Genomic DNA, 15,027 nt, shown 5'->3' on the forward strand with positions numbered 1-15,027 from the left:
TATGGAAAACCACTGAACTGCTTGCTTAACTTTGGTGCATTTCATTTTGTATAAAATAATTTCCCATATGTAAAAAACATAAAAAAGAAAACATAAAAACATGAAAAGGAAAAAGCTTTCCCATACAAGTATAGCAGTAATATCTAAAATAAGTTACATATTACATCTCTACAGAAATTTAAAATACTAAATATTAGGGGTACCTGGGTGACTCAGTGGGTTAAAGCCTCTGCCTTTGGCTCAGGTTATGATCCCAGCGTCCTGGGATTGAGCCCTGCATCAGGCTCTCTGCTCAGCGGGGAGCCTGCTTCCCTCTCTCTCTGCCTGCCTCTCTACCTACTTGTGATCTCTCTCTGTCAAATAAATAAATAAAATCTTAAAAAAAATACTAGACATTGATACTTTATAGTTAATGTTTTATAAATCTACCTGTTAGTGGGATAAAATAAGGAGCTTTGTTGTATTTTTCATATATCCATACTAGAGAAGCCTTACAGATTAGTTCAAGTAATCAATGCACACTTTCAACTTCAACTATCTTCTGGCAATTGTTCAATCTTCAAGCAAAGTTCCTACTAGTACTTGTGAGAATAGCATTCTATCCAGCTTTCAAAAATCATGTCTTATACAATTAACCATTTCTCTGTCATGATATTCTAAATATAAAGTTAGTTTTAAATTTTAAGTCTAAACTTTAAAAATGTTAGACTTTTCTTATATAACAAATGTTAATGTAATTGTGTTTTAAAAAATCACAAACAAGATCTTGGTTTAAAAAAAAAAAATCCTTTCTAAAGCAGGCTAATTTAATTACCAACAAACCAGAAAATTAGGCTACTGGGTTTTAATGTATCTTTTAATTGGTATAGATTTTATTATTGTTATACATAAGGAATAACAGTTATTATCTTTCTAACATTTGTTTCAAATTGTTTTTAAGGTAATAATTTTTCATAATAAGGTAACCAGACACAGAACTAATGGGTGATTTGAGGGTGCAAAGAATACTGGGTGGTGAAAATTCAAATTATAATGATAACATTAATATACTAAGAATCATTATTTCTTTACTTGAATTTTGGAAGTGTCTAATCACATGGTGGCTGCTATTTATGCATGCCTTATTTTATAAAATAGTTTCCTAACCAAAAGTTATTTTCTTACACACCATGAAACTTGTAATATTTGAAGTTCATTAAGGGGAGGTTCAAAATAACAATTTGTTCAAAGCTTTTTCTTTATATTCATATTGCACTGTTTTATTAAAATTGAATTTAAATGTAGCATTGTTAATGAAATTTTGCTATCAGTAAAAGTCATTTATTTCACATTTCAGAATTTTTACACCGTTCATAAATCGTTTCCCCTGACTCTTATAATCTCACCGAAACAACAGGCACATTCCTGAAGCTTTCAAGTAATAGGGTTACTAGAGATAAAGAAAGAAGGCTCTTGCATGCACACATACACATCCTTAATTTACTTAAAAAAGAAAGTAAAAGAGAAAAAGGAAAAAAAATAGAGTGAAATGGGGGAGGAGGTTGATATGTAGAAGCTGTTATGAAAAGTACCAGCTACAGCTGCATAGGACAGGAATGGAAAATAGGGTAATAAGATACGCCCCAGTTCTTAAATAAGTTAATAAAAATGCTGCTTGAAGAACAGCTGTCTTTAGCTGGAGCTGGGATGAAGAAAGGAGTAATGCCGGGAGTGTGCTTAGTGAAAGGTATTAGAGCATCCGTGGGGTCAAGGAGAATCATGCAGAGTGACTCCTATTCATTTTTTACAAATGGAATTACTGTTAAAAGGAGTTTTAAATTTATAATTTAGAATTTGACACCTAAGACAATCTCACAAAGCCAAACATCACACCTTTGGAATGAATCCAAAATAAAAAAAAAATGTGATACATGTTTAGGAACTCTAAAAATTCACAGAATAGCTGCAGTATTTTACATAGTATTTTTAGTATTATAGTACTTTTGGGTTAAAGGTAAGCACATATCTGATGATAGAAATTGAGTTTTCCTTCATTTTAAATCCATATTTGGGCAAAAGTCTGTATATAGTTTTATCATAAATATATCGGCACAAATTAATGAGAAAATTCATATAATGGACCTCAATCTCCTCACCCCATAAGAATTTTGTTCAGATATTGTGAAATAATGGAAGAAAACAATTCTAATTTCAATAAATACAATGGTTCATTGAATTTTTAAGGTAAGGGTAAATAAGAAGAAAGAGTTCTGGATCAGTGGTAGTTCTGCTAATAATTAGTTATAGCTCACTGAACAGACGCTTAACCTGTGCACTTCATTTCCCACGTCTGCCAAATGAAATGACTGAATGAGGTTATCTCTGAAGTCCAACGAAGATATAAAATTATATAATTCTAAATTTTAAAAGCACAAGAAATAAATTTGTTTCATCATAGTCTTCCCATAGTCCCTAGCATACTACTTCATATGTATTAAATAACATCATCTTGAGTAGGTGGATAAAAAGGGCACCATGCCTGATACTAAACATGTTTAGAATTTTTGCTGGAAGTATTTTTGCTGGAAGCATCTTTGCTACATAACTAATTGACTGGAAGACAACTCTGCCATAAATGAAAAAATCATGAAAAATTAAAGAGGGATATTCATTAAAAAGGACATAATGAAACATTTAAAATGAATGATAGAATTTGAAAGATTTTATTGCAAAATACTAAATATCTGAATACATTAAAAATGTATAGTGTCGATTCGTGGCAGTACTGCAAAAATAATGGATTTTATTTTTTGGAGTGTACCTAAGCACTTGTCATCAGAAAAGTTTTTCATCCATTGTATCACATAGGCTTTTGTTTGTTGATTTATCTTCATGTACAGTATCTCATTTTTTTTCCCTAAAATTTCTTCCTTCACTAAAGGATATATCAGTTTCCAAATACTGGAATGCATTTTTGTAAGTGAGCTTTGTCTTTCATTGTGAAAACCTTCCACACTGTTATTAGTTCTTGGCATTTTGTCACATGCCCACTGAAGGATGTTCCAAAGTTCTATGGGAAGTGTGGGTTCAAAACTCTGTGCCATTCTACAGACCACCATGGGAACCGGCTAAGATTTTTATCATATAAAAATGGGAGAACTGTAACAATAGAGAAATGAAACCAAACTGTCAACCAGCTGATGAAATGAACCGTCAAATCAAACTGTCAGCCCGTTATTTTTATCTTTTTCAGTGAAATTGCCTTACAGAGTGGAAATGATTTGATTGTGGTGAAAATGCTTACAGCAAAGATGCTTACTTAGAACCATTAAATATATCCCCATATGAACTTCTGCTTTGGAGACGCTAGAGTAGATGTATTCTCGTTACTCCTTCCACTACCTGCAACTAAAACCATGGACATTAAATATAAATATTTAGATATTTATATTTAAATATTTAAATTAAATATAAAGTGAATACACTCAAAGGTGGAGAGAAGGCAGAGGAACTAGGGAAATCAGGACCCAAGAAACAGCACAGTGGTTAGTTCTCTGCATTTTCTTTTTGCCTCATACATCCCTGAGGCCAGCAATCTGGAAAAGCCAACTAGCTGAGGCCAAGAAAGTCCCAATAAAAGCCTGCTTTCTCTAGGCAAAAAACCATGTAGCTTAGTGAGACAAAAACTTATAGACAGTAATAGCTCTACCCAAAACCACGGAAGAAAACTGTGGCTCCACCTCCTCACATACAGCAAAGGTCAAATGGGGAACCTAGTCTCCTGCCCTAGGTATTAAGGCAAGCCAACCATTTTTGATAGGGTGAAGTTGGAGTCGACAGAATAAGAAGCTAGAACTTCTACTCTTACCAGAAGTAACAAGACCCCTCCCCCATGTCAGTGGAGAACCCATGTGGAGCATAATGAGGAACTCCTATCCCTCTCAGCTAGGGCCAGGAGGCCTCCTCAATAGAGGCTAGTGGGCAGCCCTCTTTCCTGTGCCCACTCAGCATTCTTCCCTGGGGTGTCAGCAGAGGGTGAGGGGGGAACTCCGATTCCTACCCCCAACTGCCAGGAATGGAGAGGTGCCCTCCCTTTCCCTACCAGAGTGGGTCACAGGAAATCATATGCATATAATGGCCTTGATAATTATAGGGCTATTCACATACTAGGTGAGCTGTGGAAACTGTGGTTTTTTTAACACAGAGTTTATTTCACCTAAGGTAAAAATTCTTGTGTGTGAAGCTGTTGGTATTATTTCCTTATTATCTTTTTGATGTTAGTAATGTCTATAGTAGCTTCATTCCTAAATACTGGTAAGTCGCGTCTTCTTTTTCTTTGCCAGAATTGCTAGGGGTTTGTTAATTTTAACTTTTGTTTATTTTAAATTTTACTTCTTATAACTGCATATGAATCTACAACTATGTCAAAATAAAGTTGAATTTAAAAAATATATTCCAGAAGACATACCTTTCTTAGTTTGCCATATAATTGTCTAAAAATAATTTTATAACCCTAAGTTTTTATTTAAGGCTCCCAAAGTATACATATTAAGTGTTTACTGTGTGCTTATCACTTTTCTAGGACTGTGTACTGATTGATTGGTTGACTCATTCAATCTTCATAATGTATTTATTGAGTATCACTGAATTCCATACACATTTCTGGACATTGGAAATAGCTGGAAACTACACAGAGAAAAATCCCTATCCTCACAGAATGTGTATTATAATGAGGACAGACCTGTAGACAATGCCATATACAATACAGAAAAGTAAAGCAGATAAAGAGGACAGAAAATTTTAGCTGGGAGGAGGTTCAATTATAAATAAATCAGATCCTCTTTAAAGAGGTGGCATTTGAGGATAAATTTTCAAAAGATAAAGGAGGAGACAATACATAACTAGAGGAAGAGCATGGTGGGTTAAAAATGGACCCTCTGGGCCACTGAAATGACTGTGGATTTTATTCTTTGTGACTTGGCGGGGTGGGGGGGTGGTGGTGCTCAGTAACTATGTAATGAACAAATTCTTCTCAAAATTACTGCAGTCTTTTAGGACAATGGTCAAAAAACAATCACTATTTTTAGAGTTACTTATGTTGCTTCCTATTTTAAATTTAGCAGAGTTCTCATTTTTTCCACGATATTATATTCAAACTTCTGCTACAAATATGCAAAACTAAGAGCAAAATAAGGCCCACTTAAGTGATTCAACCTCCCCTCCTACACTCTTTCCAATACAATGCATCCCACTCTAGTCAGGTTTCCACCTGAGCCTGCCCGCCCACCCCCCCTACCCCCCCACCCCCCCACCCCTGTGTTTTTTTTTTAAAGGTCTTATTTATTTGAGAGAAAGGCAGAGATAGTAATTGAGATAGGGAGAGAGAGCCTGAGCTGGGAGGAGAGGAGGAAGCAGGCTCCCACAGAGCAAGGCTCTATCCTAGGACCCTGGGATCATGACACAAGCCGAAGGCAGAAGCTTAACCAACTGAGCCACAAAAGCACCCTTCAGCCTGATCCCATTCCTTTATCTCACTGTGTATCTTAGAATTCATATTTACTTCCTTCTCTCTTTTAATCTCACTCTTCATGAATAGTGATGGTGCCACAGGATGGCTTACCATGAGTGCCTTAGCATACCCACAATCTTTAGTTCTCCCTACCATTCATATAGCTCAAATAAAATGAAGAATGTTCTTTGACATGTAATATGACATTTTCTCAAGGCATATTGAGGAACAACAAAAAAGGGCATTTCAAAAACTTGGCTCTTTTATTGATCTGTATCAGATTATCTAAGTAAACACTAGTATAACTGCCTATGAAATTCAAGTTTCAAGACCATATCATTTCCCATTAGGTTACTGAATCTAAGCTTTTTATACAAAGAAATGCTGAACCTACCAATGAGCAACATCTAATTTATATTCCATTTCTTCAATACAGCTTTCAGTAAAATCTATTTCTAATCTTCAGTGTCGCTTTCAATAAAATCTATTTCCTATTTGATTTAATCTTCAATCCACACAACTATTAACTATTAATATAGTTTCATATTTAATTGCTTTATAGAAATGTCTTTACAATAATGGTGGCATTATTTGGAAGCACACAGCAGGGATCACTGGTGCTATTTGGGATACACACTTGGATCTTGAACCCTAAACACAGAGCCTGAAAATAGTAAGTATTAAATAAGTATTTATTGGTCAAATTTCCACACTACAATTATAAAAGTTACTTCAGACCTGATATTCACTCTTAAGAGAAGGATTATATTTAATACTTAAGTCCGTATGAGGGATATTTTGTAAAACACTTGAATTTCAATTAGAGTAGCAATGCTAATAGCTATTTCTTTCTGATCTGTGACAGGCAACTATAATGGTTTTTATGCTTTCAGCAATTACTGACTAGTAAGTAGAATGTGTCAATTCACTTGCTTAAGAACAAATAGGAGCATTCAATTTTCCTACATGCTTGACTTCTCATCTCAACTAAGGTGATGGATAAGGAGAACAATGTCAGTGGGATGCAGACAAAGGAAAAAGTGAACTTTTGAATTACTGCATTAGTTTGCAACCCTGAAAAACATTCAGTCTATTAAATGGTATTTGAGAATGGTATGCATTCTTGTAAGTGATATAAATATTTTATATTTTTAAAAACCTGGTAAATGAAAACCAAATTTAGTTGTAATGAGTTTGCCCAGTAATCTCTGCACTGCTCAGAGAGGTCCACAGAATAGGGATGCAAATAAAATGCATGACAGATAAATATTTCTTAAATAATTCTCAGGGGAACTGCAGTCAGTACTTTGCAGAAGAGGATTGCGAGTAAAATAGATATTAATATAGATAATTTATTAAAATATATATTATGAACATTATATATAATTTTAATATGTATAATAAGTTATATATATTATATATATTATATACTTAAATGCAAAAATATATGCATTTTTTAATGCCATATATGTTTTTTTCAAATAATCAACAGTAGAAGAAAAAAGAAAAACAAGGAAATTGAACACATTCCAATTCAATCATACTGTTCCATTAATATATTTGCTAGCTCAAAGAAAACAGTCAACAAAACAAAGAGGAGACCCACAGAATGAAAGAAGAAATTCACAAATAACACTACAGACAAGGGGCTGATATCCACGATCTATAAAGAACTCCTCAAACTCACACACAAAACAGGTAATCACATCAAAAAATGGGCAGAAGACATGAACAGACACTTCTCCAAAGACATACAAATGGTTAACAGACACATAAAAAAATGTTCATCATCATTAGCCATCGGGAAGATTCAAAGCAAAAACACATTGAGATACTACCTTACTTAACACCCATTAGAATGGCCAAAATTAACAAGACAGTAAACAACATGCGTTGGAGAGGATGTGGAGAAAGGGGAACCCTCTTACACTGCTGGTGAGAATGCAACTTAGTGTAGCCACTTTGGAAAACAGAGTGGAGATCCCTTAAGAAATTAAAAGTTGAGCTACCCTATGATCCTGCAATTGCACTACTGAGTATTCACAAAAAAGATACAGATGTAGTGAAAAGAATGGCCACCTGTACCCCAATGTTCATAGCAGCAATGGCCACAGTTGCTAAACTGTGGAAGGAACTAAGATGTCCTTCAACGGATGAATGGATAAAGAAGGTATGGTCCATATATACAATGGAGTATTGTGCCTCCATCAGAAAGGATGAATACCCAACTTTTGTATCAACATGGACAGGACTGGAAGCGATCATGTTGAGTGAAATAAGTCAAGCAGAGAGAGTCATAGGGTTTCACTTACTTGTGGAGCATAAGGAATAACACAGAGGAAATTGGGAGATGGAGAGAAGTGAGATGGGGGAAATTGGAGGGGGAGACAAACCATGAGAGATGGTGGACTCTGTGAAACAAACTGAGGGTTTTGGAGAGGAGGGAGTGGGGGGTTGGGTGAGGCTGGTGGTGAGTATTAAGAAGGGCACATATTGCATGGAGCATTGGTGTGGTACATAAACAATGAATTATGGAAGACTGAAAAGAAATAAAATAAAATTAAATATATTTATATTTATATTTGCTAGCTCAGTAGACTTCCAGTGGGTTCCTATGTACCTGATATCTTCTGTTGGACAAAAATGAATGAAGAAATCATTGCTGAAAAGAACACTCCTAAAAACCACAAATGTGTATTTTACTTTCCCTCCATTGAGTTTTGGTCATCCAAGGGATGTAGATAATTCTTCTCTCTTGATATTAAATTATTGAACTTGGAAGAGCTTTGAATAAATCCAAACTGTAAAATTATCTTCCAAGGGAAAAAAAAAAGTCTTAAAAACTCAATATTAATGTGCTTTGGTGAGTGCTGTGAAGTGTCTAAACCTGGTGATTCACAGACCTGTACCACTGGGGATAAAAATATATGTTTATAAAAAATAAAAAATTAAAAAAAAACCTCAATATTAAGTCACATTTACAAAGATTTGAAAATAATATGAGTAAGTACATGTATTTTGATCTAATATGAGATTCTAAAACTTCAGTTCTGGTTACACATGAACTTGCTGTAATATTTTTATTGGTACATATGATATATTTTGATATAAAATACTGTTTAAAGTACCAAGGTATGGGACCATCATCTATATTTGCCCTATTCCAACATGCTTAACTGTGACAATGGAACCAGCTTAGACGCCAAACACTAATCTTCTCATAAATTTAGTCGTCATGATGCATGTTTAACTGTGCCCAGATACGCCCAAGTTTACACTGAGAAAAATACCCAATAATCCCTGGAAGGAATGTTAAGGTCAGACACCAGGCAGTGAGAGAGTGAGCTAAATTTGATTTTACTTTATGTCAAAAATAAGTACAGAGTCAGTGACTCAGAGCTGACTATACACCATGACCAATCTTAGACCACTATAAATTAGAAGTTTGCAACAGCTATAAAACTGTTTCCATTCTGAACAATGAATCTCCAGTTCTAATTGTCTAATCAACAAACAATTCATGTGAATTCAGATAAAAGCAAAGTATTTACCTAACAAATATTGTAATCAGAAATATAATTACATCCTAGATCTGAAACTTAATTTAAAGATGAAAAAATTACTTAACTATCTTTGAAGTACCAATTAATACTTATGTTTCATGTGAATGACTCTCCTTAATTAAAAATACTTCTACATTTGCATGGGAGAAAATATCTGTAATTTTGCCTGGTGAAAATGTAGAAAGAATATTTTAAAAAGATTTTATTTATTTATTTGACAGAGAGAGAGCACACAAGCAGGGGTAGCAGTAGAGGGAGAGGAAGAAGAAGCCTTCCTACGGAGCAGGGAGCCCCATGTGGGTATCAATCCCAGGACCCTGGGATCAATATTTGAGCCAAAGGCAGATGCTTAACCATCTGAACCACCCAGGTTCCCCTAGAAATAATATTCTGCAATGGGATAAAAACCCTTATGGAAAATGATAAATTTCATAACAAAACAATCCATTTCTTTCTTCTACAAACATGTGAGTACCTATAATTCCCAGGGTATGTGCTAGAAACAGTGAGTAAAATAAAGACAAACTAGACATAGGCCCTGCAAGCAAAAATTTTACAATGGAATAGAGTAGATGTCTAATTTCAGCATTGTTCTACCCACATATCTTGTTTAAATGCAGACTTGTTGTGAGTCTTATTTTCCAAATTCTGACTCCTTAGATCTGGAGTAGGGTCTCAGGGATATACATTCAGATGCAGGGAGTTCGGAATACAAACTTTGAAAAGAATTTGTCTTCAGTAGTGAGTGAGTACATCACACACAGTACCATATATCTAATATCTGCCTAATTCATTGACTTAGATTCCCTTCAGCTTTCACTCATGTAGTCTTCTAACCCTGAGTTAAGATCAAATTCAAATATATATATTTTTTAGAAAGACCTATATCTTGCATTCAGGTGTCTCTTTATCCAATGCAGGTTACTTACTATTTTGATTACATGTCTCAGTTCTACTAACTGAACTTCTGCTTTGTTCTTGTGATGAAGCAGTCACCCTGAGTACCAGTGGACTCAATAATGAGTCTTTGGCCTCATTTTCAGTCTTGAACCTCTCATTTATCTCGGAATTATTATCCTTTTTTCCACTTTTCTGAGACTCAGTTCCTGTCCAATGATCAAGACCACTGTACCTGGTACTAGACCATCTGCTTGGATTTGCACAGATTTCCTTCTTCCAGATTCTACATAGCAATGGTCTGCTGCCCACGTACTAGGCAACTACCTATCACTCTTTTTTGAACCTCTTTGACACTCCCTGTCCTCACTGCTACATAGCACCAACCATCAAAGTTCATGAGTAATCTACTCCAGTACTTCCCCAGATTTAGCCATCAGATCACCTAAAGAGATGCTTAACAGATTCTTGGGCCTCAACTCCTGAAGATGTGATTCAGCAAGTCAGGAGTGAAGCCTGTGGCTTTAAAGCTTGGCATGTCATTGAAGAATTTAAAACACACACACACACACACACACACACACACACACACACACTTAAATTGGACTTTTAAGAATGAATAGAGTTTTGTGTGACCTAGAAAAGGAAAAGGACAATATAGCTACAGGAAGCAAAACAATTTGATCATGAGAAAGTGTTGGATATGTTTAAAAAGAGAGAGTCTAATCAATTATTAGCCCATAGCAAGTAGCGAGAAGTTAATAAATGTTCTTTGAATTGAATACTTCAAGTCTATATACTGAAAAATGAAGTTTGGCTAGAGACATCAGCTAGATGAGGAAAAGCAGTGGAGGGACATAAAAATGAAAATCTAGACAGAAGTCAGATTCTAATTGTTGATAAATTCTGGGATGAATTTTCTTTCTTTCTTTTCTTTTATTTCTTTCTTTTTTTAAATTTTATTTATTTGACAGAGAGACAGCAAGAGAAGGAACACAAGCAGGGGGAGTGGGAGAGGGAGAGGCAGGCTTTCTGCTGAACAGGGAGCCTGATGCGGGGCTCGATCCTAGCTCCCTGAGATCATGACCTGAGCCAAAGGCAGACCTTAACAACTGAGTCATCCAGGTACCCCCAGGATGCGTTTTCTAGACAATAAGAATAAGTAAAACCTTTGGAGTATTCTGGACCATCTCCTACATCTTGTGACTTTCATTCTTAACTCTATGCCTCAAATCTATATGTTTAACTTTCACCCTCAGATAATAAACTTTAACTGCCAACACATAAATGCTCTAAACTGTGTATGAGAGACAATTCAATCAATGTAAGAGCGTAAGAAGAGAAGACTGATGAGCAGGCTGGATGAGTGTGTGTAGTAAGGCTACCTTAGGGTATTATTACAGGAAGCAATGAGACTATGATGCAAAATGGGGCAGACAAGTTGGAGAAGAAGGAGCAGAGTGCAGAACCAAGGCAGAGACTGAACTGATAAGATCTGATTTTATTCAGGAAAGATGGGAGTAAGAATCACATATAAATATGAGGCTTGGTGTCAAAATGATTATAAAGTACAGGCATAGAAAAGTAGGGAAGAGAAGAATTCATGTAGTATAAATTCCATGTGAAAATATTTAGGGCTGATATCCCAACCAGTTCCTTAGCTGAAATTTTCTAATAATTTATGTGGGTATGTATTTGTGTGTGTATGTGTGAGAGAGAGGTGGGAAAAAATGCAGGAGAAGGTATATTAAATTGATGGAGTAATGTTCTAGAGGAGATATGATATTGAAACAGATTTCTGAAATGAGGAAGTCAGTGATACCCCTGAGAGGCTATCTGGAGAGCATAAATGAAGATATGGGCAAATTTTGAAGGAGGTTAAGTCAGTATCACAATATAGTAAAATGAATAACCACATCAAATATAGATGATAATATGGGTAGATTATGTTCAAAATGAGAGAATAATTCTGCTATGGAAAATTGAAAGAGTATGAACAAAGGGTATGTAGAAGATTATGGAGCAACTAGGAGAGTTAGAAAAGGTGAATTTATAGCTGAAACAGGTAAACCATTTCTGTTTTTTTATAGCACTATTCTTCAGCCAGCATCTAGTGAAAACAAACAGTGGAGTCCTCTCAGCGTTGGGAAACCCCTGGAGGATGAGTCACAGTGGCATGGTTTGAGATATCAAGAGTAAGAGGCGGCGTTGCTGAGAAGCATCCATTCCAGCTGAACAGTAAGAACACTGAAGTCTAAAGAAGCGTTGCATTGGAAGAATGAAAAGGAAAGGATGCTGATCAGGATGCTGAAACCAGAGAGAAGGCACACCATGTCTCAAAGTTCTACGGTTTACCGCCTCAAGGATAGAGAAATGGAGTAAAATTGGGTGATGCTGATTTCAAAAGGAGTAAGGAATTACAAGATGCGACCAAGATAATAGATTCAAATGTGCTAGAAGTAAACAATTATGCCATTAACCACAGTCCCTGTTGGAACTTCCAGGAAAGTAATTATCAGGAAGGAATCAGACTTACATGTATATGAGCAGGTACAATACTGGAGAAGGTAAAAGGATGAAGGAGATTATGACATAGATCAGACCAGTGCTGGGAAGGCAAGAGTTTTCCTCTTTGTGGACTAGAGCTTAGTGAACTGGATGTTTTTATTCAGATAATATATAAGATAAGGGCTGGTATATACGAAAACAAATAGATGAATGAGAGTTTGACACCATCAGCTATGGAATTCAGGGAAGCATCTAGAATTCCATAAAATCAATTAAGTAAAACATAAATATCAAAATGTTTACATGTCTATTCCATATTTTAAATTATGAGAAAGCATAACTCAATAAGTTCAGAGTTTGGATAGTAAGAAATAGATATTTGTGGAAACACAGTAGAGTAGATTTTCTCTCTTTTTTCCTCCTTTTAATCTCCCAATGTTGTGGAGAGGGGTCAATGTACTACACAGCTAGTGCTCAGGTAACACATGTCATAAAAATGTATGTGTTATAATTTTTAAATATGTCTTTTGTATCTTCAGATAAATGTGGTACAAAGACAAATACCACGTGAATTCACTCATATGTGAAACTTAAGGAACAAAACAGATGATTAAAGGAGGAAAAAAAAAGAGAGAGAAAGAGGCAAACCAAAAAACAGAGAGAGAAAAATTAGAGAGAAAAACTGAAGGTTGCTGGAAGGGAGGTAGGTGGGGGGATGGGCTAAATATGTGATGGGGAATAAGACGGGCAATTGTGATGAGCACAATTAGGTGTTGTATATAAATGATGAATCACTAAATTCTATATCTGAAACTAATACTACATTGTCTGTTAAATAGAATTCAAATAAAAACTTGAAAGAAAAAAAAAAAGATTACAAATGGTATTGAAAAATATCTGACACAGGCCACAAAGAGTTACTTGTTTGAGGTGTGAGGTAAATTACCTGTTTCAGATCAGTTACATGTTTCAAAGTAGTTACCTGCTTCAGGAAGGGTGCTGACGGTGCATGTTTTTTCATCACCTTCACCAGCTGAGGTTGACGCTCTTATTTTAAAGATGTAAGAGGTATTGGCAAGAAGTTTCACGAAAGTATACATGTGCTCTTGGGGAGAGACTTCTGTAGAATTCCTTTCAACTGTTACCATATAATGTGTAATTATTCCATTTGCCTTTCTGGGTGGATCCCATGTCACTAAAGCTGACTGCCAGCTAGTTGCCACACACTGTATGTTCTGTACAGCTTCTGGTACTTAAAAGATAAATGTCCAAAGTTAAAATTTATCCACATGTAGTAAATGATTTCCTTACATCATTGCTACACAAAATCATGTTTAGGAGTTGAGACCAAATAAAAATTTAACATATCAGCCTTGCAATGTAGGCTAAGTTCTTAACGTAGACTGAATCAAATGGCAATTAGCTCCTTTTCTATGCTATTATGTTAATACTTACAATACTGAGCCAATCACTGAATATTTTCCTAGGCCCAAGCAGAAATCAACCTCGAATCCTGAGAAGCAACTAACTGTACAGCCTCAAGCTCAGGCAGTGGTTGAAGCCTGTTCTCCTTATCTCTTAACTGGAAAGGAGTAGTCTTAGTAATACTTTTTTAATGGAAACTTTTTAATGGAAAACATAGATGTAGGTACCTCCATGATGTGACACCTCTGGACCTAAGACTGTCAGGAGATAGTTGACAGGCAGTCAGAGCCAGGGTCCCCAACAGGAAAATAAAGAGTCAGAACAGATAAGACAAACCAGCACTAACATCCGGTTTTGCAGCTAAAATAGGACCAGACTGATATTCTGCTTTGCAGCATTTGAAGAAGTGACTTCTGCAAAACATCCTAAAATAAGACAAATAACTACAAAGTATATGTCATGAGCAAGGGGCAGTTAAGACATAAGCCCCAGATGTCAACCAAACAAGACCATCAGCAGTTGGACATTAACCTAATAGGTAGACCTATACGTGATCAAAGCCCTGGTTGGCATGACTCAGCACACCCTGCTTGCTGAAGATAGTTCTGCAAAAGAGCTCATAAAACCCCCTAAACTTAGAAACTCTGACAGCAACTCTCTCAGGTCCCCTCGCTCTCTGGGAGCTTTATACTCTCTTGCTCAATAAACTTTGCTTTGGAGCTCACCACTCTCTGTCTCATCTACCTTTTCATTCTTCGAAGCGGCATGACCAAGAACCAGGGGCACTACTAAAGGCAGAGAATTGCTGCAACAACAGTACTAGGAAACATGCAATCAATTTAGGAATTTTGTTTTTATAATTGGTAGGCTTCTTTGGAAGAATTGTGAAAAACTGATCCCTCAGTATCTTTTAAAAAGTCCCTGGAGAGAAGATTTAAATCAGTCCCTGCTTTTAATTCAGTACTATTTTTTTTCTAGAACTTCCATGAATTTACTTGGAAGTAACCCAATTTCTCAGAGGCCCACTATATCTTGTGGACCTGTTTGAAGAGCAGTACCCCAGCCCATCAAAGTGACTGAAGATTAGACTGGCTACTTCCCATGAAAATGTCTAATTATGTAATGTCCCCTAATATTAGCATAGCT

At 35.8% G+C, this 15,027-nt stretch overlaps 1 protein-coding gene across 1 annotated transcript in view; it reads right to left on the minus strand.

Moving 5' to 3' along the window:
- PTPRQ (protein tyrosine phosphatase receptor type Q) overlaps positions 1 to 15,027 on the minus strand; it is a 198,273-nt gene that overhangs the window by 111,136 nt on the left and 72,110 nt on the right. The window contains exon 25 of the mRNA XM_082742760.1: positions 13,439 to 13,708. Coding sequence (XP_082598886.1) covers positions 13,439 to 13,708 — 270 coding nt within the window. The remainder of the gene's footprint in view (positions 1 to 13,438; positions 13,709 to 15,027) is intronic.

This window comes from Mustela nivalis (assembly GCF_964662115.1).
Source record: "Mustela nivalis genome assembly, chromosome: 7".
Taxonomy (NCBI): domain Eukaryota; kingdom Metazoa; phylum Chordata; class Mammalia; order Carnivora; family Mustelidae; genus Mustela; species Mustela nivalis.